General features: G+C 37.0%; 1 protein-coding gene across 6 annotated transcripts in view; it reads left to right on the top strand.

Moving 5' to 3' along the window:
* The window catches only part of KLC1 (kinesin light chain 1), a 46,633-nt gene extending 18,691 nt beyond the window's left edge, over nt 1-27,942 (top strand). The window contains exons 3-16 of one of the 6 annotated variants that reach the window (XM_082282898.1): nt 1,822-2,052; nt 4,068-4,146; nt 5,996-6,221; nt 6,755-6,842; nt 7,510-7,611; nt 8,235-8,408; nt 8,550-8,649; nt 9,522-9,571; nt 9,661-9,728; nt 11,090-11,198; nt 13,155-13,316; nt 18,517-18,647; nt 23,201-23,267; nt 24,588-27,942. In XM_082282898.1, coding sequence (XP_082139024.1) covers nt 1,822-2,052; nt 4,068-4,146; nt 5,996-6,221; nt 6,755-6,842; nt 7,510-7,611; nt 8,235-8,408; nt 8,550-8,649; nt 9,522-9,571; nt 9,661-9,728; nt 11,090-11,198; nt 13,155-13,316; nt 18,517-18,647; nt 23,201-23,267; nt 24,588-24,653 — 1,653 coding nt within the window. In that variant the 3' untranslated portion in view covers nt 24,654-27,942. Of the gene's footprint in view, nt 1-1,821; nt 2,053-4,067; nt 4,147-5,995; nt 6,222-6,754; nt 6,843-7,509; nt 7,612-8,234; nt 8,409-8,549; nt 8,650-9,521; nt 9,572-9,660; nt 9,729-11,089; nt 11,203-13,154; nt 13,317-17,135; nt 18,485-18,516; nt 18,648-23,200; nt 23,268-24,587 lie in introns of those variants that run through there. The other 5 variants (XM_082282894.1, XM_082282893.1, XM_082282895.1 and 2 more) reach the window with 5 other exon arrangements.
* The last annotated feature ends 55 nt before the right edge of the window (nt 27,943-27,997 follow it).

Genomic DNA, 27,997 nt, shown 5'->3' on the forward strand with positions numbered 1-27,997 from the left:
ATTTTAAATTTAAGATACGGAAATAGATGGTTTTTGTGGCATGCACGTAGGGCTGGAGATGTGTTATTTCCATGAAAATGAAACTAGCTTTGCTGAAGAAGTAATCAGACTTTTCTTTCAGTTAATTCTAGCAAGTAAGATGACAAAAGATTTTAGTTTGCCATTGTAGCTTGTTCAGTGTTTGAATACGTTGACCCTATTATCACAATTTTCTTAAATATGCTTTCTCATTATATAAACGCCACTGTTTGAATTGACCAAGTAATTAAAAATATGAAAACAATTTTTAATATGTAAATAGGTAGGTGCTGAAATGTGTAGCTTTGGACTGGTAGTAGGAAATTACGCCTGGAGTTTTCCTTACCTTTATAGGAAAAATTCTAAAGGCTTAATGAATATTTTGACACCTGAAATTTCAGCTAAGGACACCATCTGTTTCACATTAAATATTTAATTTAAAACCACTTAAAGATAACTTTGATTTTAAAAAAAGAATGAAATTGAGGAGATGAAATATGAGTAACTTGGGGATGTCTAACTGATCTAAAAGCTATGTATTCTCACCAGTGGTCCATTATTGCAGGGTGTGCTTCCTGGGACTGCTGCCTGGTTCTACATATGTCAGTGGGAGATTGCATAAACAGGGAAGGGAGAATATCTTCTGCTGGTAGTGTTTGGCTTTCACTTAATAAGCTCCTTTTTCATTTGACTCTGCTCAGCAAAAATAGCCCTAGTCCAAGCAAGCTGCTTTTATGGGTGTTCTATTTTTTGTCCTTAATGTGACTGTGTTTGAATGTCTGCACACCCAGGCTTATGATTAATAATATGAAGTACATCTATAAATTGTTTGTTCAGTTGCACATTCAGATCTCAGTCATATAAGTGTCCCTTTGAAGTATTATCGTTATGCTGAGGTGTTCATCTTTGGGAACTATAAGCATGTATACAAATCCTTTTTTTGTCTGGAAGGTGCTAAATTAGAACTCCTTGTTAGTTCTTAGGTTATTTTTGTGATCCTGCAAGTTAAAAGTATTACTGCTCCATTTCATGTTAGTGGAACAAAGATTTCCAGTTCAGTAATCTAGTTCAAATTTTTAATGTATTTTAAGATTATATTTAATCTTCAGGGAATTCTGGAACAATTTTAACTTCTGATAGCATCATGGAAAACAATCATTAGTAAGGAGTTCCTCTAGGCTGGGACCCCAGCAAAGGAAGGACCTGTTGGAGCAGGTCTCAAGGAGGCACATGAAGATGATCAGGGGGCTGAAGCACCTCTGCTCTGGAGAGAGAGGCTGAGAGAGGTGGAGAAGAGGAGAAGGCTCCGGGGAGAGCTTAGAGCCCCTTCCAGGGCTAAAAGGGGTTACAAGAGAGCTGGAGAGGGACTTTTCAAAGATCATGTAGTGATAAAACAAGGCAGAATGGCTTCAAACTGAAAGACAGTAGTTTTAGATTGGATTTGGGAAGAAATTCTTCCCTATGAGGGTGGTGAAGTAGTGGAGCAGGTACCCCGTCCCTGGAAGTGTTCAAGGCTAGGTTAGATGGGGCTTTGTGCAACCTGATCTAGTGGAAGGTGTCCCTGCCCATGGCAGTGTGCTGGAAAGAGATGATCTTAAAGGCCCCTTCCAACCCAAACCATTCTGTGATTCTAAATGGTAAAAAGGTTTAGAGGAAAAGTGAGAACCAGATCTAAAAGGAAGAGAAATGTGAATGTTTACCAGATTTCACAGCTGACATAGGTTTAAAAAATGAAAACCTTATATGTTATGTACAGCCTGCATTCTCAGGGAAGTATGTCATGTGACACATTCTGCTTTTCAGGTAATGATGGCCTTGTCAAATCACTTAAATGCAGTGGAATCAGAGAAGCAGAAATTGCGGGCTCAGGTTCGCCGGCTATGCCAGGAAAATCAGTGGCTACGGGATGAACTGGCCAATACACAGCAGAAACTACAGAAAAGTGAGCAGTCTGTAGCTCAGCTGGAGGAAGAAAAGAAACATCTAGAATTCATGAATCAATTAAAAAAATATGATGATGATATTTCACCATCAGTAAGTACCTGTATTGTAAAACAGTAAAAGCACCATACATTTACATGTGTTGTAATCTGCCTATTTAACAAGAAATAAAAGATACATTTTATTTGTACCTAACATATATTTGTCCTTAAAATACTGCCTTCTACTAGTGTCACATAGTTTGCAGAATGATTCTGGGAGCTCATTCTTATTTTAAGAGAGTATATATTTTACTGTCTGCAGATAAATAAGATACATGAGGAACAAAACTGATAAATACTCATTTAGTATCCTGTAAACTTAAAAGTGTGAAGAACTGGACCAAAGCAAAAATCTCAGTTCTATAAACTCAGCTGTTAAGTGAGAAATCTAAGCTGTGAGAGATTTTAAGTACCCAGAGGACTTGGCTTATTTTGACTGCAGGAAAAATACTTAATTTTTCTCTAGTGAAATCAGTGTATAGCTTTTGAATGTTGAGAGTGTACACAAGGATGTTACTGATTCCTCTTTCAGGACTATCTGCCAGACATTGTGATGATCTGCATGTTTACAAGCCCAATGTGTTATGTATTCTTGGATTCAGAGAGAAAATGGGCACAGCTTTACAGAAGGAAGTTATTACTTTAAAAGCCTTCTGATTTATTTGCCCTTCTTTTTATAATTGCTTCCTCAGGTTAGGTGGCACTATAGAGAAGCATCTCATTTTGTGTGTTCAGACCTTCTCAGTGGTGTCTTGGAAAGAGAAGTTTTTCATAACTACTTATTTCAGCAGTTCTAATGGTTGAAAATGACTGTGATTTAGTCATGCTTAACTGACTGCTTGACTAATCCTTTTTAGCATATTGTACATAGTGAGAGTTATTTTGGTCAATTACACCCGGAATTTTTCAGTGCTGTTCCATGATTTGGTATTTGTAGATGAATTTGCCAGTGAAGCCTGTTCAGAAAAGGGGCAGAAGGAGGGAATATTGGGATTTTGTCAATATTGTCAATCTGTAATCTGCAGATGGATTAAATATCTCCATTATTTGAAGTTTAATTAACAAATAGAGTCCAAGTAAGCTAAGCATGTCTATAATTTTACTAACCATATGGACAGTCTCTGTTTCTAGCCTTTGAAATAGTCAGTTGTATAGACTCAGTATGAGGTTGGAATCAACACTTAAAATTATGAGCTTCCCATCTGAGATCTAGTCCCATCAATTTGTTGGTTTTGCAGTGCCCCTGCTCTGCCATCATTAAATTTGAATGCCAGCAGCAGCAGTTGGTTTTTTCTCATCTGGAAAAAGGTGTTGGATGAAGAGCCAGAAAAATGTGTTCTGCCTCTGGGTTTTCTCCTTACTGAGCTCATAATTTCTGAGAACTTCAACTATTTATATTGTTTAGGCTCAACATTTAGGAAACAGGACTGAGGGATGATCTGTCTCTTTGTTTTACATTTGAAATGATCTTTGGATGCTTAAAATCAATGTACACTGATGGATTGTGCAGAAATTAATACGGTTCCAGATGGGACTATTGGAAATGAACTTCCTTTCAAGTGTTCTTTTTTTGTTTTGTTTTATTTTTTAATTTTTGAACCTTACAGATTATAATTGCAAAATCTTACTATTTGTACAGAAGCTGAGTACTCAGAAATTTAGGTCTCCTCAGTTATTCTTCTCCCTTGCCCAACTATAACTGCATTTATGACTAAAAGAAAGTACCATGGACAATTCTGTAATGAGTAGTCCTTACTCTTCACTAGGTACTTTCATCAGATCTGATGCCTCTGCGAGAATAGCAGATGTGTTCTTGAGTGCTTAAATTGAGACTGAAATCTAGGGGACCTCATTTCTATTCCTGGCCCTTCTGAAGGTGTCCCGTATTGTTTTGGGGCAGAGTGTGTAAATACGTTTAAATATAAGACCTTTATAAAACTTCAGTGAGAAATGTTATTCTTCTCAATTCTGAATTTTGAATGTGTAGTTTTTCTTTAACATTGCTGATTAACTGGACCGTCCTCTATGCTTTAGATTTAATTTGTTGGGTTTGGGGTTGTTCTGTAGGAGGATAAAGATACGGATTCCACCAAAGAGCCCTTGGATGATCTATTTCCCAATGATGAAGATGACCAAGGACAAGGAAGTAAGTGTACTTCAGATTACACTGTTGGGATGTTTCTGCAGTGCAGAATATAAAGATATTCTTTACAAAAATGCTTGGGGTCCTCTGGGACACAGCTGGAGTGATGAAGGCCTCTGCTAGATTAAGGAATCCAGTCACTGATATACATTCTATACATTGGTATGTACAGAACTGGGGCCTAGGTTTTTAAAGAGAGTGTACTAGCTGCTGGAAAGTTCTTCAGACTGACTTAAATTCAGAATTTGCCCTGTTATCCTTCTTCTGGGCCTCAGAATGGTTAGTTGGAAGTAACTGAGGCAGATTCTGACCAGATGGTGAATTCTGTTAATGACCTTTTTAATGATCTAGGATTTTTGTGGTAGGTTTCAATATGAAATCTTTTTCATATGGTCTTTTGTCCTTTGCTAAGGTTGTCTACATTAGTTTTAATAATAGTTGTGGAAGTATTATTTCTCTTCAGGTGAGAAGGACTGAGGAATATGCAGTGAAGCTTGAGGTAGAGGTTTGGTAGTGTGATTGAAAAAAGCTATTAATAGATAAGCCTTGCTAAGTGAAATGTGCTTTTTTTATGTGTGTAAACATAGAACATACTGATGTTGTAGAGTCAGTGCAGTGTGCTGGGAGCAGAATGGTTCTTACCAGGCAAATGACTTCAGGGAAAATGTCTGAAGGGACCCACCTTTGCAACTAGCAGTTTCAAATTTCCTTTATGGGCTTGCACATAAGGTACACTACATTCTTGGCAGCATAGTAAAGCTATCCATAGCCAGCACTGTAAGGAAGACTTGAAGAGTTTACAGTAGGTCAGTGTTGATTATGAATTCCTTCCTAGCTCATCCTTGCTTCCCTAGAATTTTGTAGTAGGAAGGTTGAGAGGCCAAGCTCCCTTACTTTGCTTTGCAAAAGACAAAGTTGACATGTCAGTAATTTCTCTGACCTTCTAAAATAATGCTGAAATGCTTCAGTGCTTTGGCAGACAGTGACTCTGGGTATAGGCTTGGACTTGTGTGATTCCAGTGACATAAAAATGCTCCCACGTTCTGTGGTTTTTGCTTAATAGGAAGGAGAGAATAAAGTCGGGCTCTTGGCTGGAGCCCTTACCTTGTGTGTTCTCCAGAGTTTAATGAAAATGAGTTAGAGGGAATTTTCTAAATCTCAGAAATTGACCAGGTGGAGAGAAAAGGGGTAGTAAATTGTTTTGGGGAGTGAGAGAGTGAGGGTTGCAATAGCCAAAAGTTAAAGAGCTACTGTAAAATAAGTGGCTAAGCCTGAGGGTTAGTTAGTAAAACTCAAAGGTTGGCTTTGACTCAGCCTTTTGTCTTGCAGCTGTTATTTCTGGCATCCAAGGTGTTTCAATCCTTTATGTGCTAACCTTAAGTGCTCCTGGGTATAGGAAACAAAACAAAAAAAACCTATGTTTAGAGAAGGGGAATAAAGGAAAAAGTTTTCCTGCAAGTGTTCAGCTTGTCTATGTTGGTGTTCCTTTCCATATAGAAACAGGGATATTTGTAAGTGCAAAACTCTGATACAATCTTGAGAATGTTAATGGTTTGCTGAGCTGAAATATTTTCCTACTTTCTTCATTAGTTTATTACATTTGGCCCTTTGAGCTACTAGAATTGTAAAAATAATAGTAATACAATACTGGACAGGATATGAGGAATAAAACATTCATATTTCCACTGTCTCTGTTCAAGACAGCCTGACTGCTGTGAAGTTCTAATGCTAATTCTGTGTATAGAAGAAATAAAATTCAGTGAGTCTCATTCTGTGCCACTGAGCACTCACGTGAGATGTTTTATGTACAGTCATCTTTCATACAAGTTGAAATTTTGCACATTTCTTTCAGTTCAACAGCAGCATAGCAGTGCAGCAGCTGCTGCCCAACAAGGTGGCTATGAAATTCCAGCAAGATTACGGACCCTACATAATCTTGTTATCCAGTATGCTTCCCAAGGTAGATATGAGGTTGCTGTACCTCTCTGTAAACAAGCTCTTGAAGATCTGGAGAAGACTTCAGGTCATGACCATCCTGATGTTGCCACTATGTTGAACATACTTGCTTTGGTGTACAGGTTTGTATACTGGCATAGATAAATACCCGTGAAATAAATACTTAGTATTTGGCTACAACCTTATAATGTTCAAGATTAGAATTTTTTCCCTGTTCTATTTTCCATTAAATTTATTTTCCTTCTTAAATTATTATTAAAACTCTCAAGAGGGTCCTAAAATACTTGTGTGTCTGCCTGTACGTAGAAGTCAAACAAGTTGCTGTCCCAAAAGCCTATGCCTTTGCTTTGGGAATGGAGCTGATTTTGATAGGGTTTTTTGTGTACTGAAGGGGCATGTCTTGATTACCCACTTCAAGATAACCTAGAGGTAGAAATTGGACATTAATGTAGAAATAGAACATGCTCAGTACAGTCCTCAACTAGCAAACTATTTACAGTTAGAGGCTTCAGGGTTTTACTTCGTAATTTATGAATATATTCTCAATTATTATTCTTTTGTAGTAGCATCTTCATGTCAGTAGTGAAGTCAGCCTTATTTTTATGATTTTTTGTTCCTGAATCCCCAGTATTAATTATATCTCTTTACAATTCAGAGACCAGAACAAATACAAAGATGCAGCAAATCTCCTGAATGATGCCTTGGCCATCCGTGAAAAGACTTTGGGCAAAGATCATCCAGCGGTTTGTATACATGCAGTATCATAATTTTAGTTTGTTTTTCACTGAGCTTTTTTTCAACTAATTCTAATATCAAACTCAACAGGAAAGGTTTTAAGACCTGGCTTGTCTTTAAACAGTACAGGTAGGAGGCCACATTATATTCAGTGCTGTTTCACCATAAATGATTTGCCTTTACTTGATTTTGGATTGCCTGGATTTTCTACGGGAAATCAGTTTGTGAAGAAAGATTTTGTTTTGCTTACTCAAATCACTTTATTATACTCAGATTGAAGGGGCACTTCTGATTTGATTTACTGCTGCTTGTAAATGAAACGTAAATCAAGCTTTTGTAAAATTCATGTGATACTTCTGTAGCCTTGTGGGACGAAGGACAGCTCAAAGTATAGATGTGAGAGGTACCTTTGTAAGAGAAGAACATGTGAAGATGTGTGCACTAAATGACATTTCCACGAATGAAGCAAAATTATTTCATGATTTAGGTTTTTCTTTCCTCTGTTGTGTATGTATGCATTTAATAATAATAATAATAATTTCTTCACTTGCAAATTTCAAGAGGTCTACCCTGCATGGAAAATTTGAAAACATCAATGCCTTGCAGATGTGTTCATTGGTCAAGTCTTTGTATCAGCAGTTTTCAGTGTAATTAATGTTTCTCTGCTGTTGACAGGTGGCAGCAACTCTTAACAATCTTGCAGTACTCTACGGTAAACGGGGGAAGTACAAAGAAGCAGAACCGTTGTGTAAGCGAGCTCTGGAAATCAGAGAAAAGGTATGAGTGACAAATACAGTGGCTCTGAAGGGACTTTTTCAAGGAGAAGGCAAAGTTAAACACTTCCTTTTTTTATGTTTTGGTTGGGTAGATCTGCCAGATAAACCTCAGAGTTAACTGTGCCTAGTAGTTAGGAGTGTCTGAAATTCAAAACAGTGGGAAATTCCAGTAGTGCTACAGAATTCCTGGAGCACTCTGGATATATGCTAAATTCTGTATTTTGTGAGTAACCTTCTTTACCTTTTGCCTTCCCCTGAGATAGCTAAATAGTCTTTGGTTTGACAAGAGCATTGGAATTAAAAAATGAAACTTAGTTAAAAAATTTAAGTTGATTATTCTCTATGTGAATATTTTAGTCCATGAGACTGCATCTTCAGGTTTATATAATACTCTCCATATAATGTTGTTTTACTACTTTGTTCCTCTTACGGATTGTTCTTAATCATTCTCAGTTTGCAATAGAATTGAATCATTTTCATATCTTTCAAATGCATCTTTTGCTTTTGTCATCCCCATGTTGAATTGAGGAGGAATAAAACTAACAGGATGTTTCTAAAATATTTATTTCTAAACCCTGACTTGATGATTACAGAATGTTTTAATACAGTGTATTTCATTTTCAGGTCCTGGGGAAAGATCACCCTGATGTTGCCAAGCAATTAAATAACTTGGCTTTGCTATGCCAGAACCAGGGTAAATATGAGGAGGTTGAATATTACTATCAGAGGGCACTTGAAATCTACCAAACTAAGCTGGGACCAGATGATCCAAATGTTGCAAAAACAAAGAACAATCTGGTAAGCCTTTCCCAAAGTAGATCTGAGACAAGATTTCTCATTAATTGAAATGCACTTTTATCCACCATGTATTGTATTTCTTATTTATAAAGATAAATAAATCACGATGCTGATAACTTTTGGGGGGTATTTTGTTTTTAGGCATCCTGCTATCTTAAACAGGGCAAGTTTAAGCAAGCGGAAACCTTATACAAAGAGATTCTTACTCGCGCTCATGAACGGGAGTTTGGCTCTGTAGATGGTAAGAAACTGAGTCCCTAGATTTGAATTTATGTTTTATTTTTGTAGCTATGAAATAAAATTTGCAGGAAGTCAATAGTGTCCTGATTAAAATTGTTTTCTGCTTTAGGTGGACTTAAAAGGTGAGCTGATAGATGTGTTGGAAGTACGTTCATCATAAGAAAGCTTTTAGATACAGCAGTAAACATTTGATTCAAAAACATGAGGTAGACTTAGTGGGTTTATGTTTTATGGATTTTATTTCTGGTATAATTTATCTTAAGCCCAACTAAATCAAATTTTGGTATTTTAATAGAGGCAGAAAAATGTACGTCACTGTCCAGTCACAGAAAAAATTCAATGCAGGATTTTTAGTGACATGAATAGAGACATTGTTTATGCAAGCCCTCCATTAACACATTTAAAGAATGGGGAAAATACCTTTAAATTGGGAATTACACTGTACATTGAAGTCATGTGCATTTTATAAACTAAAAATCCCAGTAAAGAGTTTTCATTCTTTTTTTCATTCTATGACAGTAACATATGCACCACTTAGTAGATGTCAAAGTAGTTGTTACGATAAAAGAAAGAAATTCGTGTTTTCTAGCGCAGGACTAGACACATGACAAATGGGTGGCAGTTTATACTGACTTCAAAGCTTCTCAGAAGTAACTGTTTCAAAGTTCAGATAAGAAAAGGAGGCAGAATTGTAAAACTGTAAAAGAGGTGCATGTTTTATTTATCTGCTGCTTGTAGTATGGACAGTAAGGTTTTTTTGTGGTGGTAATAGTATAATTCCCTGGTTCACAACTTCATTTCAGAGTGGTGAAAATCAAACAATAAATAGCTTGTAGTTTTGTTCTTCTGTAAAATATTTTCTTGTTTCACCAGATGAAAATAAGCCTATTTGGATGCATGCAGAAGAGAGGGAAGAATGCAAAGTAAGACCATTGTTGTAAATATTTTTTGATGCTTTTACTTGTTTAAGTTGCAAATCAGATACTTTTTTTCAACAATACCTTTGTTCTAGGGAAAGCAAAAAGATGGCACATCTTTTGGAGAGTATGGTGGCTGGTACAAAGCTTGCAAAGTTGACAGGTGAGTAATTTCTTTACAGGACAAACAACTCAGCAATACTCAGCGTCTCAGATTAAAGCATTTTTAAGAATGAAACCAAAGCAACCTTGGTTAGAGCTATAAAAACTATAATAATAAAAATTCCAGGCCCAGGACTGGTTTTCAGGAATACAACAGCAGTTTTCAAGTCCTGAGGCTGCTTTTAATCTAGGCTGGTTAGATCCAGTAAATGACATAAAATCGCACCAGTTGTGTTCTTGGCAGTCCTTCAGGTGGCAGTGTAGGTCACCTTTCCTTCCTTCTGTACCACTACTTGGCACATGTGCCCTTCCTGCCCCTGCAGGGCCTCTGGAGAGGGCCAAAAATGACACTGCAAGCAACTACACCTTTAGTTACCTAGCTGGCACAAGAAAACAAAGTTAAACTGTCATAACAAAGCATTATTTGAATTTCTGAAGTCTGAAGAATATACTTGTGTAAATGACAATGTATACTTTAAAGTGAAATAAGAGAAACAAGGATTTCAGCTTGGATTATAGTTGGTGAAATATTTTTGTTTGTTCTAATTTTGTTATTAATGCAACTTCTTTAACATGTTGGTGGTACAATGTATTAATAAACCTGCAACTAGTACTGATAGTCAGTGAGGTTTTTTCATTCACTGAGTATTTGAATTCTCGTGTTAAACAAGCATCAGAGCCTTTGTACTGTTGAAATCTCTTTTCTTCTCCGTCCTGAGTTTTGTGTGCAATACTTTTTGTTGGTTTGTTTTTCATGTACTTGTTCATTCTAATGCATGAGAAAATCTTTTCTCTGTTGTTACTGGAGCAAAACTTCACTCAACAATACTGTGACTGAACTGATTTTGTGCCATTGAAACAAAAATGTCTTGTTGGAGTGTGAGACTTGTTAATGAAATGGGCAATTTTTTTTTCTTTTGTTCAACCATGGTTTGAATGCATAGAAACTGCAAATAGGTGTTAAGTAAAAGCTGATGAAAGAAACTGTTAATTACTTTTGTGACTAACACATACTACAGTAATGGTCTCTCTATGCACGAATAAGCATAGTTTTTGGAAGCTTCACAATTATTCAGTTGGTTAGACTCATCTAGAGCTAAATTTTCACCTTTAGATGCAGCTGAGTACAAGATTATAGCATTCCAGTTTCAGGGATGTTGGCTGGTCACAGGATGAGACGTTGATATACTTTGAAAGGGGTCAGCAGGTGTACATGAAGTACAGTATAGTGTATTTCAAGAGAGAATAAATTACTACAAAAAGATTTTAAGTACCATATTAATTTAAGCTTTTTTTAGTGAATTGAGAAGAGTTCACTGTGTATGTGCATTACATAGAGTTATTTTTCTTTTCTTTCAATAGTCCAACAGTAACAACTACTTTAAAGAACCTTGGGGCACTTTACAGACGACAGGGCAAATTTGAAGCTGCTGAAACATTAGAAGAGGCAGCAATGAGATCTCGTAAACAGGCAAGTATGAAAATTCACCTTAATGATGTTTCTGCATTGCGGTCATGCAGATTTTCAACTTTGTGCGTGCAGAATATAGAAACTTTCAGTGCCTGGTTACCTTCTAATTTCAGACTGAACTGGTGATAAAAACTGATACCATCTTAACACTTGCAGTCTGGTTAATTGTTAGGGCAGTGGCACCATATACTGGGGACATGATTCAAACTGGGGGTGAAATTATATGGAAAATGAAAGAGCAGAAAACATTGTGGTGGCCAGTAGTCCTCAACTGGCTGCTTGTCCTGGGAGAGAGACTGTAGCTGAGGGAAAGTGGAGAGGTTCTGCTGGAAATCTTTGCCAGTCATGCCGTTCTATTTTCAATAAGGAGCTGTCAAACTTAAAAATGTTCAGTTTCTGCATGCATCTGACTGACTAACAGAAACCTTTTGGTTCCTGTTACTTTTGTAAACTAATGGGATAGATATTACAGTGTCAGTGGGGGCTTTCTTTTCATGTGGTCTCTTTGTACTCTCAGATCTACTGTTCAAGTAACCCTTTCTCCCTTCTCTTAGAAGGTAGAAGAGAGTTTGGGTTTGTTGGGGTTTATTGACTTTTGTTTTTTCTTTCCCTTTTGGATGGTTTGATACAATGTCTTTTATAAAAAAGCTTGTAAGACTGGACAAGAAAACGTGGGTTGTCAGTGTTAAAATGGAAAGCAAAGTAAGAAAATACAAGTAAACAACATGAAAGTTCAATTTTAATTTCATTTTTTATATGAGTGAATAAAGCTTGTATTTTTTCTAGACGCTTGCTGCCGACTATTTTTAAGGATGCTTCAGATTTTCACTGTGCATCGTATACCACCTATATACCATTAATCTGTAATATGTAGCAGTATACACCCCCCTAGATTTAGATGTGTAGGTGACAATGCTGTGTTACAGCAGCATTTAACACTACCTTTTCATTCTGGGTCGTTCAAGTAATGCTCTTCACTTAGGGGAGAACATCTATGTGGGAACCAAGAACCTGGTATCTCCATGCCACTAAGACAACTTTCTTATTCATGCACTTTTAAGAACTTTGGCATCCTTTTCACTTTCTGTATTGTGGTTAAATTTATGGATTTGCCACACACATCCCTGCTGTATTTGTTGCTAGTGCTGTACTGTAGAAGCTGCAGAATATTTTATGAAGTATAAAGCATTCATCTGGGATCTCTTCCTGTCAGCAAGTACTGGTTATGATGTGGAGTAGGTTTATTATAAAGAAGACAAAACTGAAAATAATTATGATTTGAGTTTTGATATTTTCTAGTTTCTAAATTAAAGATTTTGCCTTAAGTGCAGGGTTTTCATAGAAGGTACTTTAGCACTTTTAAGATATTTAAACGATTATTTGATAGTTGATAGGCATTCTTTAACAAAGTGAACATATTCACCATATATTTAGTATGCTTATTATAAGCTTATATTCTATTTCATTTCTTTCTGAGGGAAAATTGCATTAATGCCAAGTGTTGTAAGTCAGTATTTTTAAATAACACAACCTGCTTCTGAGGTATCAGATATTCAGACACCTCTCCAAAGGCAGGTGAAGACTGCACCATTTGGTGGGTGGAAAGCTTGAGAATTACATTGATGGTTCATGATCTATAAATTGCTTAAATATTTAGCTGGTTGCTAGATTGCTTCGGGTAAGTGACACAGACACCACAAGGCTTAGACAAGCGATAAGAAAAGAGGAAAAGAATGGCAAGTCAGTGAATTCTCAAACTGCCAAACTGTCCACTTCATGCTGTGTTGATTCTTGCAATTTATAAAGAGCAACTCAGCTACTCTCTGAAAGCAGAATTGGGCTGATGGAATTGTGGGTTGGTTTTACTTCTTGCTTGGTGCAGTTGTTGTGTGTAAGTTGTAGATTAATAGAGCTTGTAACAAGGTAAAGCCTCTTCCCATTTTATCAAATTCTCAGGGTCTTGACAATGTTCACAAACAGAGAGTGGCTGAGGTGCTGAATGACCCTGAGAGCATAGAGAAGCGGCGGAGCAGAGAAAGCCTCAACGTGGATGTGGTAAAGTACGAGAGTGGCCCTGATGGCGGCGAGGAAGTGAGTATGAGCGTAGAGTGGAACGGGGTAAGTACAGTACACAGTTGGAGAAGGTAGCCTAGGAAATCATCACCTAACAACTAGGGCTGTCCACCCACCAGCCTGCTGTGCTTTCAGGAGTTTCCTGGTTGATCTACATTGTATTTTATAATTTTGCAGAACCAGTTAAGAAATTAGGAATAACATTTTGTCTATCATCATGCTAAAAACCTAGTAATATTTTAAATTTTTAAGGCATCCTTTCTGTTGTTGTCTTGAATGGTGACATTTCTGCAAGAATCCCAAGGAGTTGTATTTAAGGCTAAGTTGTGTAATGCTGATTGAGTGTCCTGGTTGTGGTCTGGTGTACAATTGCTTGTCAGTGGTTTGTTTTTACTGGTAGAAATATTCTGGCAATTAACTCACTTTTGCTTTTTCCTTTTGGTGCCATATTTGCTTGATGTAAACGTTTCTTTAAAAATACTCCATCAGTTGGAATCACAAAGAACATTTGCTATGGAGGTATACTGAGTGTTAGCAGTTTTGCAGTAAATTAAAATGACCACTCTAACACTAAAACAATTCTAATCTCCTCCTTACCCAGCTTGCTAGAGGAAGGAACACAGCTTTTCAAACTGCTGTACAGTCCATTTCAAGAGGCCCTACCATCACATAACAATGTGATGGTGACTTCATTTTTCCTAATTGAAATTAATATGACCTTCCCATATTAAAATTTGTCTGAAGACAGGGCTTGTTCCTATTAGTTTCCCATATATTGGCTTCACTATATTACACTGATTGTCATAAAGTAAAAACATATATATACATACATATATATATATATATAAATATTAAATGTGATTACATATGCATTTTTCTGACTGTTGTTTTCCTTTAATTTGAGGGACAGTGCAAGTTTTCAGTTATTATCTGGATTATGTAGTTTGCTTCTTTCACCAGCTTTCCCATTCCTTATCCCATTGCTGGCAATGGGATACATATTGCACTGTTAACTAACTCCCAGCTTCAGTTCTGCTGAAAATACTCTCTTAGATTATAAAAGTGGTGTTGCTTTTGCTGTATGGGAGGGGAAGTAGCCTACTTTGCAATACTGGGTGTTCTGAAGCTTCATTTCTCTTACAATAGCAATCTTTTTTTCCCCCCATCTTTTTGTAAGCCACATGAGACAAAGCTTAGCATTCCAAAGAAACCTTGAGAAAACACGTAGTGCTTTAGTCTTAAAGGAGAATGTTCTTTCCATCTTTGCTTTTGTCTTTTTATTACTGTTTTCTTGGCATTGGTGTTCTCAGTGCCAAGACAGTCAATCAGCATCTATTGTGAATTAATACTGCATCATTAATAAAGCCAAAGTCAGATTGGATAACTCTCTTTTTAATTCTCATTTTGCCCATTCAGCATTAGAACTGTGTACTGTACTCCTCCCTTAATTTTCACTATACTTTGCATGACTGTATGTTCTAAATGGATTACATTTTTTCTGTTATTGACATTAATGCATGCAGGTTTTGGATGGAAAGGGCCTTCTGGGGAAAAGCAATAGACAGTATTTCTAGGTCAATATTTGAATCAAACTCAGTGATAAATTTGCTGGTCTGCAAAATTAAATTTTGACCTCTAAGGATAACCAAACTTCATTTTTAGTGTGCTAAAGTGGCATTGCTTCATTCTCATCTTCCTTATTTCTTTTTTCCCCCCTCTTAAGAGAAGGTATTTTATATTACATGTTCTATGTGAAGTGGGCAACTCTCCCTCCCCCCTGCAAGTGTTTCTATCTCAGTGGTGTTCTTCCCTCTACTTCATATGGTGTAGTTTTTTTTACCCTTGTGTGTTCCCTCCAGACAAAATACTCAGATTCATAAAGCGTAGTAGAGTCTTTTATTTGTGTCTGCAGAGCCTGCAGAGAGGCCTGCCTTTTTCCATTTAAATTCTTTGGAAGTGGTCAAGCTGACTGTCTGTCAGAGAGAAAGGTGGAGTATGCAAAGGGACAATTGTACTCAACAAAAAAATTGTGTTGGAAGATGTAATTAAGGGCCTTCCACATGTAATCCATATTAAGCATTGTAGGCTTTGATGTAATGTCTTACACTCTTACAAAAGAACTGAAGTATCTATTGAAGTAAATCTGCCAGTAACTATTAGACATGTTAAGTGAGGTGTTACAGTGCATGTTTACATGTCACTTGTAAAGTTTGTGCCTTAAAGTGAACAGAAGATAATTGAAAATGCAAGGAAATACTTGGTCTTTGAAATACAAGGTGGAAAGGTCAAGATTTGGATCCCTTATTATACTTTTTCTATAAAAAAAAAGCAGTGAGTACCTGTCCCTGGCATTTTTGTGAATGCTGCAGGACAGATGAAAATCTTTGTGCTACTTACTATAATGTTTGTAGTGTGAGGAAGTATCTTTTCATACTCTAAGCCATATGCTTCAAACAGACAGGCTTTTGGGCATGTAAGTCCACTTTCACGTGGGAAAGGAAAACTATGGATTTCACTACCACAGACAAGAGTTACTCTTGTTTAGTAGGTGCCAGACAGGGGGACGTTCTAGCAGACTAAGTACAGGAGATGGTGATGGTGGGAAGGTGTAAGCAGCAGCAATAAGGTGATTCTCATTCTGAATGACATAAAAATTGGCAATTAAACTTTGCCATAAAAACATCTTGTGATTTTGGTTTTTGATTACTCTGAACTCAGGAACTTTTTTCTTTTATCCTCAGCTCATGTTTTAGAAGTGTTTTGTTAATGAAGCAGTCAGCGTTTAACTTAGGAATTTGATATTTTTATTTTAGATTTGAAGTACCCAAAGCTTGTCTGCTTATTCCTACAGTTCTGGTTAGGTTTACTGAACAGTTATACTCTATACCTACCAAATTTGTCTTGCCTTTGGATCATTTTCATTACTCTAGTATTGCTGATTTCAGACCACAGGAATAATTAGCCTTTTCACTGATCTAAGACTTCTAGCTGGAATTTAGACTTCAGTTTATTTAATCCTGCAAAGCTGAAGTCTGTCTTCAAGTGTGAACAACATACTCAATTTAGTTTGAAACATAAATACTCAGTTAGAATTAGATCTTCTAATCACTTGGTAGCAAGGCATTTTGCCATTTCCAGGTATCATGAACCTATCAATAGTGGTCTCTGTACTTGCACAAAGAATGGAAAGTGTGCAAATTGAACCACAGTTTATTTTAAAGGTGGATTGTTTCAGCTGCCTCACTGCATTAGGGAGAGTAGAGAAAATTCCACTTGGATTGTATATATGGACACAAACAGAGATATGTTCTAAAAATACTTGTGAAAGTGAATTGACCCAGGCCAGTTGGATTCTAGTTCCTTAAGGGAATGAAGAGAATTTTGTCTGGAGGTTAGGTGAAGACCTCTTTCTTCTTGCACTTTTGTTTCAAGGAAAATTCCTGACAGAAGTTAAAGCTGAAATGAATGCACTTTGCTCTATTCCTATTTATTTATTTATTTATTTATTTATTTATTTATTTATTTATTATTTTGAGCTAACATCATCTGAAAAAAAATCCCTTTTTTTTGTTTATGAAATGTAACAGCAAAGCTATTTCTTGTTAAAGGTGTTTCGTATTTTATACAAATTCTAACTTGAATGCACAGCATCAGTGATGGTCAGTTGTCAGTCCCATCTCAGTGATGTAGGTGAAACTGCATGAAGATGTAGGTTCTGGTAATTGCAAAGGCCTGCACTTTGTACTTAAGGGCTGTCCAAATAGTTACTCTGAAAAAAAAAAGTTTTGAACATGACCTAGAAATACTGTAAACTAACTGTTCAAAATTGAAAACTGTTGAATTTTTCCCAACAGTTTCATTCAGTTTTTCTCTCTCCATTTCTGACAGGCCTAGATGCCTTTTGTGATTCTTATACTGTCTCCTGCATGACGGGCGTGCACCATCTTCAAGCTTTAACTTCTCTCTTCAGTACTGACTGCTGTGTTTTAGCAAACCCCTTAAGATTCCTGTCAGAGCTACACTTCCCTGTAAACTGGCCATTCCTTCAGTGCTGGTGTCGTTTTTGGTTTTCTATTTCTGTACCTGTGTAGCTTTGCCAGATATGTATCTAGTCATACCAAATGTTATTACAACCATTTGCTGTGTAATACATTAGTAAAAAAACCAAACAAGTAACAATGACCTTTATAAGTAGCTGTTCACTATGGAATAAAGGTAGTTAAAAGTATCACACAAGGTATTATTGAAATGGCATGATGGTGATCTTCACAGGAGAAAAACCAAACCCGTAAAGTAAAGCATGTTCTCCAAGTGCTTTAAAATGTATTTAGAGACCTATTATATGGTTAACATCAATATGGAACTCTGGATGTCTTCACTTAAAATTATTCTAAAGTAGCATTGCTGTTTAGTCTTTGTGTGAGATTTTGGCAATTATGCTTTTCTCTACTAATCTTGGTGTTCAGTGATTTGTGTATTTGTCTTTCTAACTTCTAATAAACTCACTCCAACTCAGGTGTCTGTCTTTGCTTAGTAGTGCTTTTTTCTTTTTCAACTCTTCTTTCATAATCACGTAGGTTTTCTATGGACTGGGAAGTGGTCACTTCTAATCTTACTAAACTGTGGTTTTTGTAAGAGTAAAACATTTAAAAATAGAATTGTGGTCCCTTGCAAGTTTCTCTGGGTCAGCACAGCAGTGTAAAACATGAATGCAATATATGAAAAATTAATTTCATAGTGGTTTGCATTTTCTTTGGTAAAAGTTAAAACCTAAGCACAGGAATTTGACCATAAGTATTCCTGAACAGAACTATTTTTGTTTAGGGATTTTAGGGTTAATTAAACATGTTTGCAAGTAATGTAGATATTTAGAAAAAACAAAACATGTTTTTTTCTTAGACTGATGGAATGCTTTTGCTTGGGGCTTGTACTCTGTTAACCACGGTATGCTGATATGAAATGGTGGTGGTGAATTGTTGGACTCCTGTGGTGGGTTTTTATTAATGATGAATTGTGGCTTGGGCATGTCTTCACGTTTAGAAATCTTTGTGACACGTTGGAAGGAACCCTTTTGCTTTGGTAAGGTTGTAGCTATATGGTATTACATGTTTAGGTAAATGTATATAGTATAAGTATTTATTAATAGCAATTAAAAAGTAATAATTCATCACTGAAATGTTTTCAAGCCAGGCTTGGGGGTGGGCAGCAAGCTGTTGCAGTATCACATGTATTCAATTTTTTTCAGGATGGCACTGGATCTCTAAAGCGCAGTGGTTCCTTTAGCAAGCTCCGAGCCTCCCTTAGACGCAGCAGTGAGAAGCTGGTTAGGAAGCTGAAGGGAGGAAATTCCCGGGACAGTGAACCAAAGAACCCAGGGTAATTATCTGTTCTTAGCTGTGCTGGTGTCCCTTGGTCTGTGCCCCAGTGTGGCCCAGGGTAGTTCCTAGGGCAGTGTTCCCTTCCCTGCTTAGCTAACTGCATATCATACACAGCTATATCTTAAAGAAGAGTAAAATAGGAAATAACTTCTTAAACTTCCATTGTAAGTTCTGTAACAGCTGAGGATTTATATATGCTTGTAAGAATTAACTCAAACAATATTTTTTTTCTTTTTGCTGCTTTACCTACTTGAAGATTAGAAAAGCTTCATACAACTATTGATAAATGTTAGTCATCTGCAAAACTATCCTTTTCACACAGCAGTGGAGAATAATAAATGTTACTGATTTTTAAAGTAAAAGCCTGAGTACAGTAAACCCACAACTAACATTCTTGATATAGCTTAGTATCTTGATATATTCTTGATATAGCTTTATATATTGTTGTGAGCATAAAGAGAATTACCAAATGAAGCCCCTCTTGGTTTCTGTTTTTGGAAAGCTCAGATGTCAGAGAGCAGAGGAGAATGTTGAAAAACTTAGACCTAGTTGTGCATCTTACTAACATTTTGGCCTCAGTGAAAAAATTTGGCTTCAGTGGTAAAGATTCACATTTAATGAGTCTGACTGCTCACTCTTCCCAATCCACCACAGGATTATGGATTTGAATGTATGTAATATTTCTCATAAATCCCTAAAATCATTGACCATTTATTGGCTGCTGCAGAGAAATGGAAGTGTTAAAGTGCACCTACTGTTTTTCATAGTGGCACTTCTGAGTGTTCCCCCTCACGATTGCAGTCATTTTTTCAGGGGTTTTTTCCCTTGCTGTGGAAAACTGGAACTCATTTAGTTGACAGGAAACCATGTGACAGTGTGAACTTGTGCTCTGAAACAGTCATTTTGGAGAACTTGGGATGACTTCTGATGGAGAAACTGAATCTGAGTAACGTAGTTGGTGATGATGATGATGGTATTACTTGAGAGAGTGACCTGGAGGCAGGGTCTCACTCTGTTTCTGGAAATGCTCTAGTGAAGTTTTTCTCACTGTTTTTATGGCTGTAAAACATTAAGTACAGCTGCAGTACATGTAGAATTAGCTTCCTTGCATATCTGTTTCAAATTCAGCCTGATCTGAATTTTAGAGTTTTTACTGAAAATTTCACTGCCAGACACTTGATGTTGAAGGCACTGAATAGAATTCAAGGTCAAAATTCCTTTGCATTTATTGGTCCATCATTAAGAACTACCTCTGAGGTAAGAGGTTGGGAAAAAAACATGGAAGGCATGGGATCAGAAGAAGGAAATGTGTAAATGTAAAATGCTTTAGGGAAAACAAAGGCAAGCCAAAGTAGAATAAAAGGGAGATTTCCTTCTTTTTCTTCAGTATTAGCATTTTTATACATTGGTTTTCTGTGTCTATTCAATTCTGTCCAGAGTTCATACATCATAGTTCAGGTATATTGTTGTATGAATAGATACATATATCCATAGCTAATTTTGAATTTTCTCCTCATTTTTGCAAGATGTGGAAAGGTTTTCAGTTTCACAAAGGAGGTTTATTTCTTATTTTCTGCAGTATTTATAGCTAACTCTTTCTGCAGGTAAAGTAACCCCGTGTTTATAAGTGTAGAAAATTATGCTTACATATAACTGAAGATATTTGGCTTTGCAATGCCTGTGAGAAGTCACCTGCCTTGTTACTGTCTGCACCTGAGTTGTGTTACCTGACCAAAGTCATCTACCCACATTAACATGAGTAACACTGTGGGGTCTGTAGCACCAGATGAGGTTTCCTCAGATGAAGGCATAAATCTGAAACAAAATTGAAAGCAAAGCAATATCTTCCTTGCTCTCCCTTTCTGACAAAATGGTCTTGTTTTTAGATGTCACCATAGCTCTCAAGGAATAATTTATTCTTAAAACTTGCAATAAGTGTATTGCATTGACAGGCTTTTATGTAGATAGGCACTTTCAGTGTATAGGACAATAAATACTATAATTTCTGTTCTTGTAATAGAGTTTTTAAATCCTAATTTATATTAGCTTGTTTTAATAACAAATACAGAGATTTCTGGTATTAAACACCAGCTTTGTAGGTCATAAAGCATAGCTGTACATATTGATATTTCAAGAAATCATTTTGATTTCATTTTCCAAAGAAACTCCAGTAAATGGAATTAATTTTTTTTTCCCGCTTCTGAGTGTGACAAAAGGGATATTCAGTGGTTACCATGCAGACCTTTCTTTGATAGCTGAATATTACAATACAGCACACATATAAATCTTCCTTGCTGTGAAGGCAGCCTCTTTAGGTAGAACATTTATGAGCCTCCATCCTTACTAGTGCATTCCCTGCCTGTGTCTCTAGGAAGACCTTACTTTGAACTTGATTTACACCTCTTGTTTATACTCTGCTTCTGTAAATAGGAATTGATGGTGCTGGTGTGAGCACTGAGTGAGAAGTACTCGAATAGCAATAGCAATACAGTCACATCACAGGATGAAGGAAGGACTTAAGTTCATGTTGTTGCTTGATACAGAAGGTTGAAGAGATTAAAACGGAAAACTCATCAGGGAAATTGTTTCTTTACAATCTTGCAAAAGCCTTTTAGACAAACAAGTATCTTAAAACTCATCTTTGAAACATGCTATACCTGAAGCAAGTTATCAGTTCTTTATCATATTTCAGAATTCAGTTCTGTAATAATTTAACTTTGATTAATTAGTGTTCTTTATTTTTTCACTTAAAAAATTTTGACCATAGAGCAGAACAGTTAAGATTTCTAATCTAAAAGGGAAAAAACAATCTTTAATTATTGCTGTTACTTACACATCAGAAAAACACCTGTATGTTCTTTGTCCAGTTGTGTTTGTAACATGGAGGGAACTAAAAGTGCATTTGCCAGACTAAAATTATTAAAAATGTTGATTTAAACAAACCCAAACAAATAAAAGACCAACCCACAAACAAAGTAGTATTTCAGGTATGAATAATTTTTTTTTAATTGGCACTTTAGCAAGAACCTAAAATGTGCGTGTGAATTTTTACTGGTGGAATTTCTGTTTCCCTGGAATGTTTTCCATAAACCTTTATGCTTTTTTTGAGAGTTTTCTGTAACATTTTGTTTGTTTTACAGATTAACTTCCTTTGACTTCCATATATAACCCTTGTTGTACCTGTTTCCTTGAATAAATGAGAGGTGTACACCATGCATGAGTCCTTGCTTTGTTGTTGCTAACACTCATGTCAAATATTTTCAATTGTGTGCTTCTGGCTTTCGAAACACCCAGATTTCGTGCTGGGGAGAACCAGCCAGCCTGTGTTGTGTGGCAGCTGTTGCCCTGTGTTTTGGTTCATTGTCCTGCTAAGCTTTTGCTTTACCAAAGCATTTAAAACTTGTGCTTTGACTGTTAGTGTTGCTTCAGTAGAAAGAAAAGCTGGTTAATATCTCACGTGATCTGTATGGATAAACCTTTCCATGTTACTGGAAGGCATTGGAAAGTTTGCATCAGCCAGTTGTCTCAAGCTGCAGGTAGCACTGCAGGGTTAGGGCTCATTGTCTTGTGACCAGTTCAACAAATATGTATTCAAAGCCCTCATTTAGTTCTGAAATAGTTAAAGAGCTCATGAAAAATCAGAGCAAATGCAGAATATTCTGAGGAATGGACAGACACTGGTGTAAAGCACATCAGACATTCCATGATAGAAGTGTTAGGGCTGATCCTGAATTTCATTACACACACTTGAAAATATTTTTTGTTAAATTTTGTATATATTTGAGAAATGGAGGTAAATTATTAATCCTCATTTCAAACAGCAGCAGATATTGCAGTTAATGCAGTGATATTTTGACTGTCAGTATCTCCTGGATAGGTGATTAATTTTTTCCCCTCTTCCATTGCTTTCCATACCATATTCCAGGGTGCTTGTTACTACTGCCTGGGGTGTTGTAAAGCCAAAAGCACAACCAAAGTTAACAGCAGCAACCATCTTGTTTCTTTTCACTTCGAAATATTTAAAATAAAACATTCTAAAATGCTTTTAAGAATTGATTGATAAGACTTATCTCAGTGAGGCAGAAAGTACCAAACTAACTTTTTGTTGTAGCTTTTTCAAGGTAAATGCTGCCTGCACAACAAACTTGTGTTTCAGATGTTTTTTTCCTAAACTGTCTGCATGTTTTGATGCTTTTGTAAGAAGCCACACAAAATTGAAACTGATAATTGATTAATGAAAACTCAGTGTAAGTCACTGTATTAATTTGATGCGCTTTAAAAATTGAGATTTTGAGTTAAATCAGTTGCCTGAAATGTTTAAGCTCTAAGGAGCTTGTAATTTTGGGGGGTTTAAATGTAATTAGAACTGAGTACAAACATATTTGAACTTCTGTACTTGTTACCTTAAAGGCTGTCCCTCAGATCAGTTTTGGGACATTGCTCCCCCTCCCTTCACTGTGCATTGCTCGTTGTTGTACTTGTGTTTTTAGAGCTGTAGTTTTCAGCCATTCTGATTGGTTTATCCTTGCATGTTCACTGTCCTGGTTGCAGCATGAAGCGTGCCAGTTCTCTGAATGTTCTTAACATGGGTGGCAAGGCTACTGAAGATCATTTTCAAGTAAGAAGCCCTACAATACTCTTACAAAAATAAATACTGTTTAGTAGGGTTTGGGATAAAAAGAGTGTGATAAATAATAAACCAACTCAGTAATTGTAAGATCCTTCTTCACTAAGGTGTTTGAAGCGTGTGCTTAAGGCATCATTCTGTGACACTTTTGTGAATTATTATTAATTTTAAAAAGGGTTCAAGTTCAGCCAGTAAAGAGCATTGGCTTTTTTGATACCAAGCAGTCTCTGGCTTTGGACTTCTGTTGGATATAAAACTTACGGAATTGCATTCTTGTAAAAACAACTTAAAAATGCAAGAACTGTTAAAGCCCAGTTCATTGTTTTTTTTATTTCAGCCCCTTTATTGCAAAGAGCCCTATCATTGTAATTGCTGTACGTTCCAGGTTCCCTTAAACACCTAAGTTGTTTCTGAGGTGGCACAGGAGCAGTCTCAAAAGTTTGTGTGATCTGTGTTGTGCTTCTGCTAATATAAAACCTTATTTCGCTTAACTGTTCATGGTGTGCCCAAGTGCTACTCCTCATTGCCTGTTTTTACCTAACAAATCACTGTTTAAATTGTCAAATGAGCGAGCAATGTTCTTCTAAACACTGCTGTGTGTTTTACTAACACAGTAACTGCTACTAATTTTAGGAAGATAAAATTGCTTCTCTACTAACAAAACTGTAGGTGAGGATCTTCACCACCATGTGTCCTAAACTAGCAGGAAAGCCCCAACTGTGGCTCTCCTGTCCTCCCAGTAGTGTACAGGGATTGTAACTGTATGATCCCTAATGAATGTGCTGCAGAGTTCTCTGTGGTTGGAAGTGTAAGCAAAACTTTGCTCAGGGTGAGCTTCAGCCAAAATGAATGCAGGGTAAAGCACAGTTCTCTGCAGCAACAGTGCCAGGGTTTCAAAGAGCCATGTCCAAGGTGGATGGATCCTCCGTGTGCTTTTAATTGGTGTGACTTCCAGAAGAGGGGTTTTTTGTTGGTGTGTACAACGCAGTAGCAAAATTGGTTCTCACTTCTTGCAAACTTTTGTAGTTCCTCCATTATAGACACCCATGGCAATTCCCATAAATGGGCTCTTGCATTTCTGGGAAGGCTTGGGCTGGATTGTAAGAGTGTGTGTTCTTTACAGTATTGCTAGTTAAAAATTGGGGGGAAAGATGTTTCTTGGACTCCAGAAAGCATCCCCAGTCCGGCACGAACGGTTCTGAGTAGTTCATGTTTGTTCCCATTTGTTAAAACTAGTACTTTTGTTTGTTTGCTTGAACTATCTGGACATCTACTTAATTTCTTTGTTTGTTTTTTTTCCCCTTCACGCAGGAACGAAATAATTGTCTGACAGATTCGCGAGCTCTGAGTGTCAGTCATTCTGATCTGGCGCACTGAGATTTGGGACAGAAGCTAGCTAATATTCCTGTGTGAATAAAGAAGCACTGAGACCTTCAAAGCTTTGGTTCTTCATCCTTGTGTATAGGGACACCTAGTTTATAGATGATGTTGGTTTTTTTCCAATGGACTGCTGTTTTTACTTTTTAAATAGGGACAGTTTTAAACACAGCATTAGTGGGTGTTTTCTTCTAAGGGAAAACTATAGAAACGTATTGCTCATTGCACTGCTCCTGTTCATGCTACTTACTTAAATTTCTTTAATAGATCTGACTATTACAGCAGCCAAAAAAAAAAAAGTAAAAATGCAGACACATTCAAAGCATACCAAAATGCAACAGTGTTGGCAAATGCAAGCAAAATTAAATGTGTGGCAGTAAATATATACAGTGCTGGAATGAGAAATGGATAAATTTATGTGCATTACTGTAGAAGTTCCAGTTGAGCATTCAGTAGTGGTGGGGTTTGCCCTTGCACCACTGATCCTTGTAATGGTAGAAGCCTTGGCTGGCAAAACAGCACTTAGACACGACTGACTTAACCACTAGACTGAGCTATTAAATCTTACAGAAGTGATGGCTGGGGGTAAGTTACATTTAGATAGAACGAATAGCAACACCTGTGACCATAGCTTTTGATAATGTAAGTCTTAGGGCACAATAAGCAATGGATATAGGATGGTTTGTGTACATCAGGAGAAATGGAAAAACCCTTTACTTTGTGTGATTGAAGAATACTCAAGTTTCGGACTGCAACTGTCCCAGAGCAGCTGCTGCTGCTCTCAGGGAAACATCGAGCCTCAGGTTGACTTTCTCGCTTGTCCACTGGAATTCACAATCCCATTCTCTCTTTGCTGAAAGTGCCCAGTGTTTCCTTGTGCTGATCCCAAATCCTGCCTTTCTCCATACCAGCTGGTGACAGCAGAAGCAGGCACCTGCACGCCGGGATGTCACACTGCAGAGTGGCTGCTCTGCAAGGACCACTCCGTGCTAAGGGCCCTCGTGGAAGCGCTCAGTGGCCGTAAGTGGCAAGTGACCTGTGTGACCACATATCCATGTAAAATCCACTTAGTTAATATATATATGCTGTCTGTATACAGGACTGCTGCTGGAACTATGTATGTTTTAAGGATTTTATAGACATTAGGATTTCCTTTTGCTTTTCTGTAAAGCTTGTAATTTTGTTCATCTTTTGTAAAAATTCTTATTTGTGTGAAGTTGGATGAGAAAGTAAAACCAAGCAGTGTGTGTACAAATGTATTTGTGGTCATAGTTGCGAGTTGGAAAATGTCGAACAAAATTAACTTTGGGAAAAGCTGGAAAATTCATTCCAGGTCAGCACCAGCTGAAGGAGGTAAAATATAGGAACATATGCAAGTTTTAGTATTTGAACAGGCTGTGAAAAGTCATTAGAATTAGTACTTAATAGGAGTATTTGACTGGGTTTGCACCTGGTTTTAAGTTGGTTACAGTAACTGATGCAAAAAGTTGTCTGTGTAATGCACTTAACAATGTTTACCAGGAGGTACCGTCTGAGCATCTCTGCAGAGGAAGCTGCGCATGGTGCACCTGCTTTAGAGACAGTGTAGGAATGGTGAGAGACAATGCTGCTAATAATTATGTAGAAGTTTTAGCACATAGTGCAATTCATTAATGAACTTGAGCAGGAACAGGTTGTTGCTCGGTTATCCTAACAATAGATACTCATATAATGTTGACTCTTGAGTTTTAATCTTTTTATTAAGAGCTTTTTATATTAAAAAAATATGTAATATATATACTTCTTTTTTTCCCCCTAAAGTAAAATGTGTTGTATGCCCCCACTGGTGAATTGGGCTCTCTGCACAAAGGCAGACTGAGCTGGCTTTGCTAAAGAACCGTGTCAGGCTGCCAGGCCAGGGGTGCCCATGTCCAGCCCCTGCTCCGGCCAGGAGCTGCTCCCTGCAGGTGCCCTGAGCAGTCCCTGTTCCGCACCAGTTGCTCCCGGTGCTGGAGACACCCACAAAAGTCTGGCTTCCAAGAAACCCCACAGAACTATTCAGACACAGAACTGGTTTGGTAATAAGGAATTACTTAAACTGAAAGATGTGATTCCCACATTCGTCTTTCAACTTTGAAGGAAAATTATTTTTTGCAACCTTTCAGAAAAGACCCCAACCCTGTGTAAATAGCAATAAATTATGTAACCATGCCAAATGACAGTGTACAGTAAGTTTCAAAGTGCAAGACTGTGGTATGTTGATGGTGATAGTGAGGGAACTTTATTGGTCAGGATCTTGCTGTGGGTGGCATTACTAATACTGTGCTTTTAAATGTTTTAATCCTTTATATAGTATTTTAAAGTGTGATGGAAGCTTAAGTTGTTGAGCTAATGCTTATTAAACAATTCTTATATTTAAGAGGTTAATTTTTTTTTCCTGAGAAGAAACAAAATTCAAGACTTCTTTAATCCATAAAACCCTGAGAATAGTAGCCAGGTCCTTACTGTTAGGAGCCAGTGAGCTGTTTGCAGTTTGAGAACTTGTAAAAAAAGAAAAACCAAATTAAAGTCAACATTCCCTGTGTTTGAATCATGAATGAGTTACTGTCAGGACATGGTTTGTATACATTTATATTTCAGACAGGCTTCTCAGTTCACTTTTATGCAAGATGTGCTTTCTGGGTTTCCCCTTGTAAGGTTCCAGTTGTAGCTAAGAGTCTGCATAAAGAATATATCCAAAATATCCAGTTGTATCTTTCTGGGATGTTTTCAGCACCAAACTAAACAGCTCTGATGAAACAGAAAACTGGAAAAGACCTTGAGAATTGACAGACATCTTGTTAGGAAAACTGCAGCCTTGATAGTGCAGGTTGTTTTTAATCTGGCTTTTTTGTCCTTGACTAAAATTTGAAGGGTGAACTTGAATAAAAACATAATGAGGACTCCACGTTAGGCCTCAGATTCTCCTGCAAACAGTGACAAGTGGGTGTACAGCAGGATGTGGGATGAATTGTACATGGAAATGTTGCTGATAGAAGGTGCCTGTTGCCCTTCTGTCTCTGGTTGTGTGCTCTATTGGCAATATTCGGTCTTGAGTTTAGATCTTACTAAATAGTCTTGTAAAATGTAGTTGTTTCATTATTTGCTCCTCTCCTAGAGTAACTGACCTATTGCTGTGGTGTGTCTGCACGTAGACAATGCAGAAAGTGTCAGTTACCTACAATTTGTACTTTTTCTTACAATAAATGACACCCTCGTCCCCCAAGCATTCCTGAATCGTAGTAAATTAAAATGGTTTTGAGCTTGAGAAGTAATTGTACTTAAATTGTATCATTTGAATCCAGAGATCTTGGAAATGGTGTGGT

Source organism: Coloeus monedula (genome assembly GCF_965178545.1).
Source record: "Coloeus monedula genome assembly, chromosome: 6".
Classification (NCBI taxonomy): domain Eukaryota; kingdom Metazoa; phylum Chordata; class Aves; order Passeriformes; family Corvidae; genus Coloeus; species Coloeus monedula.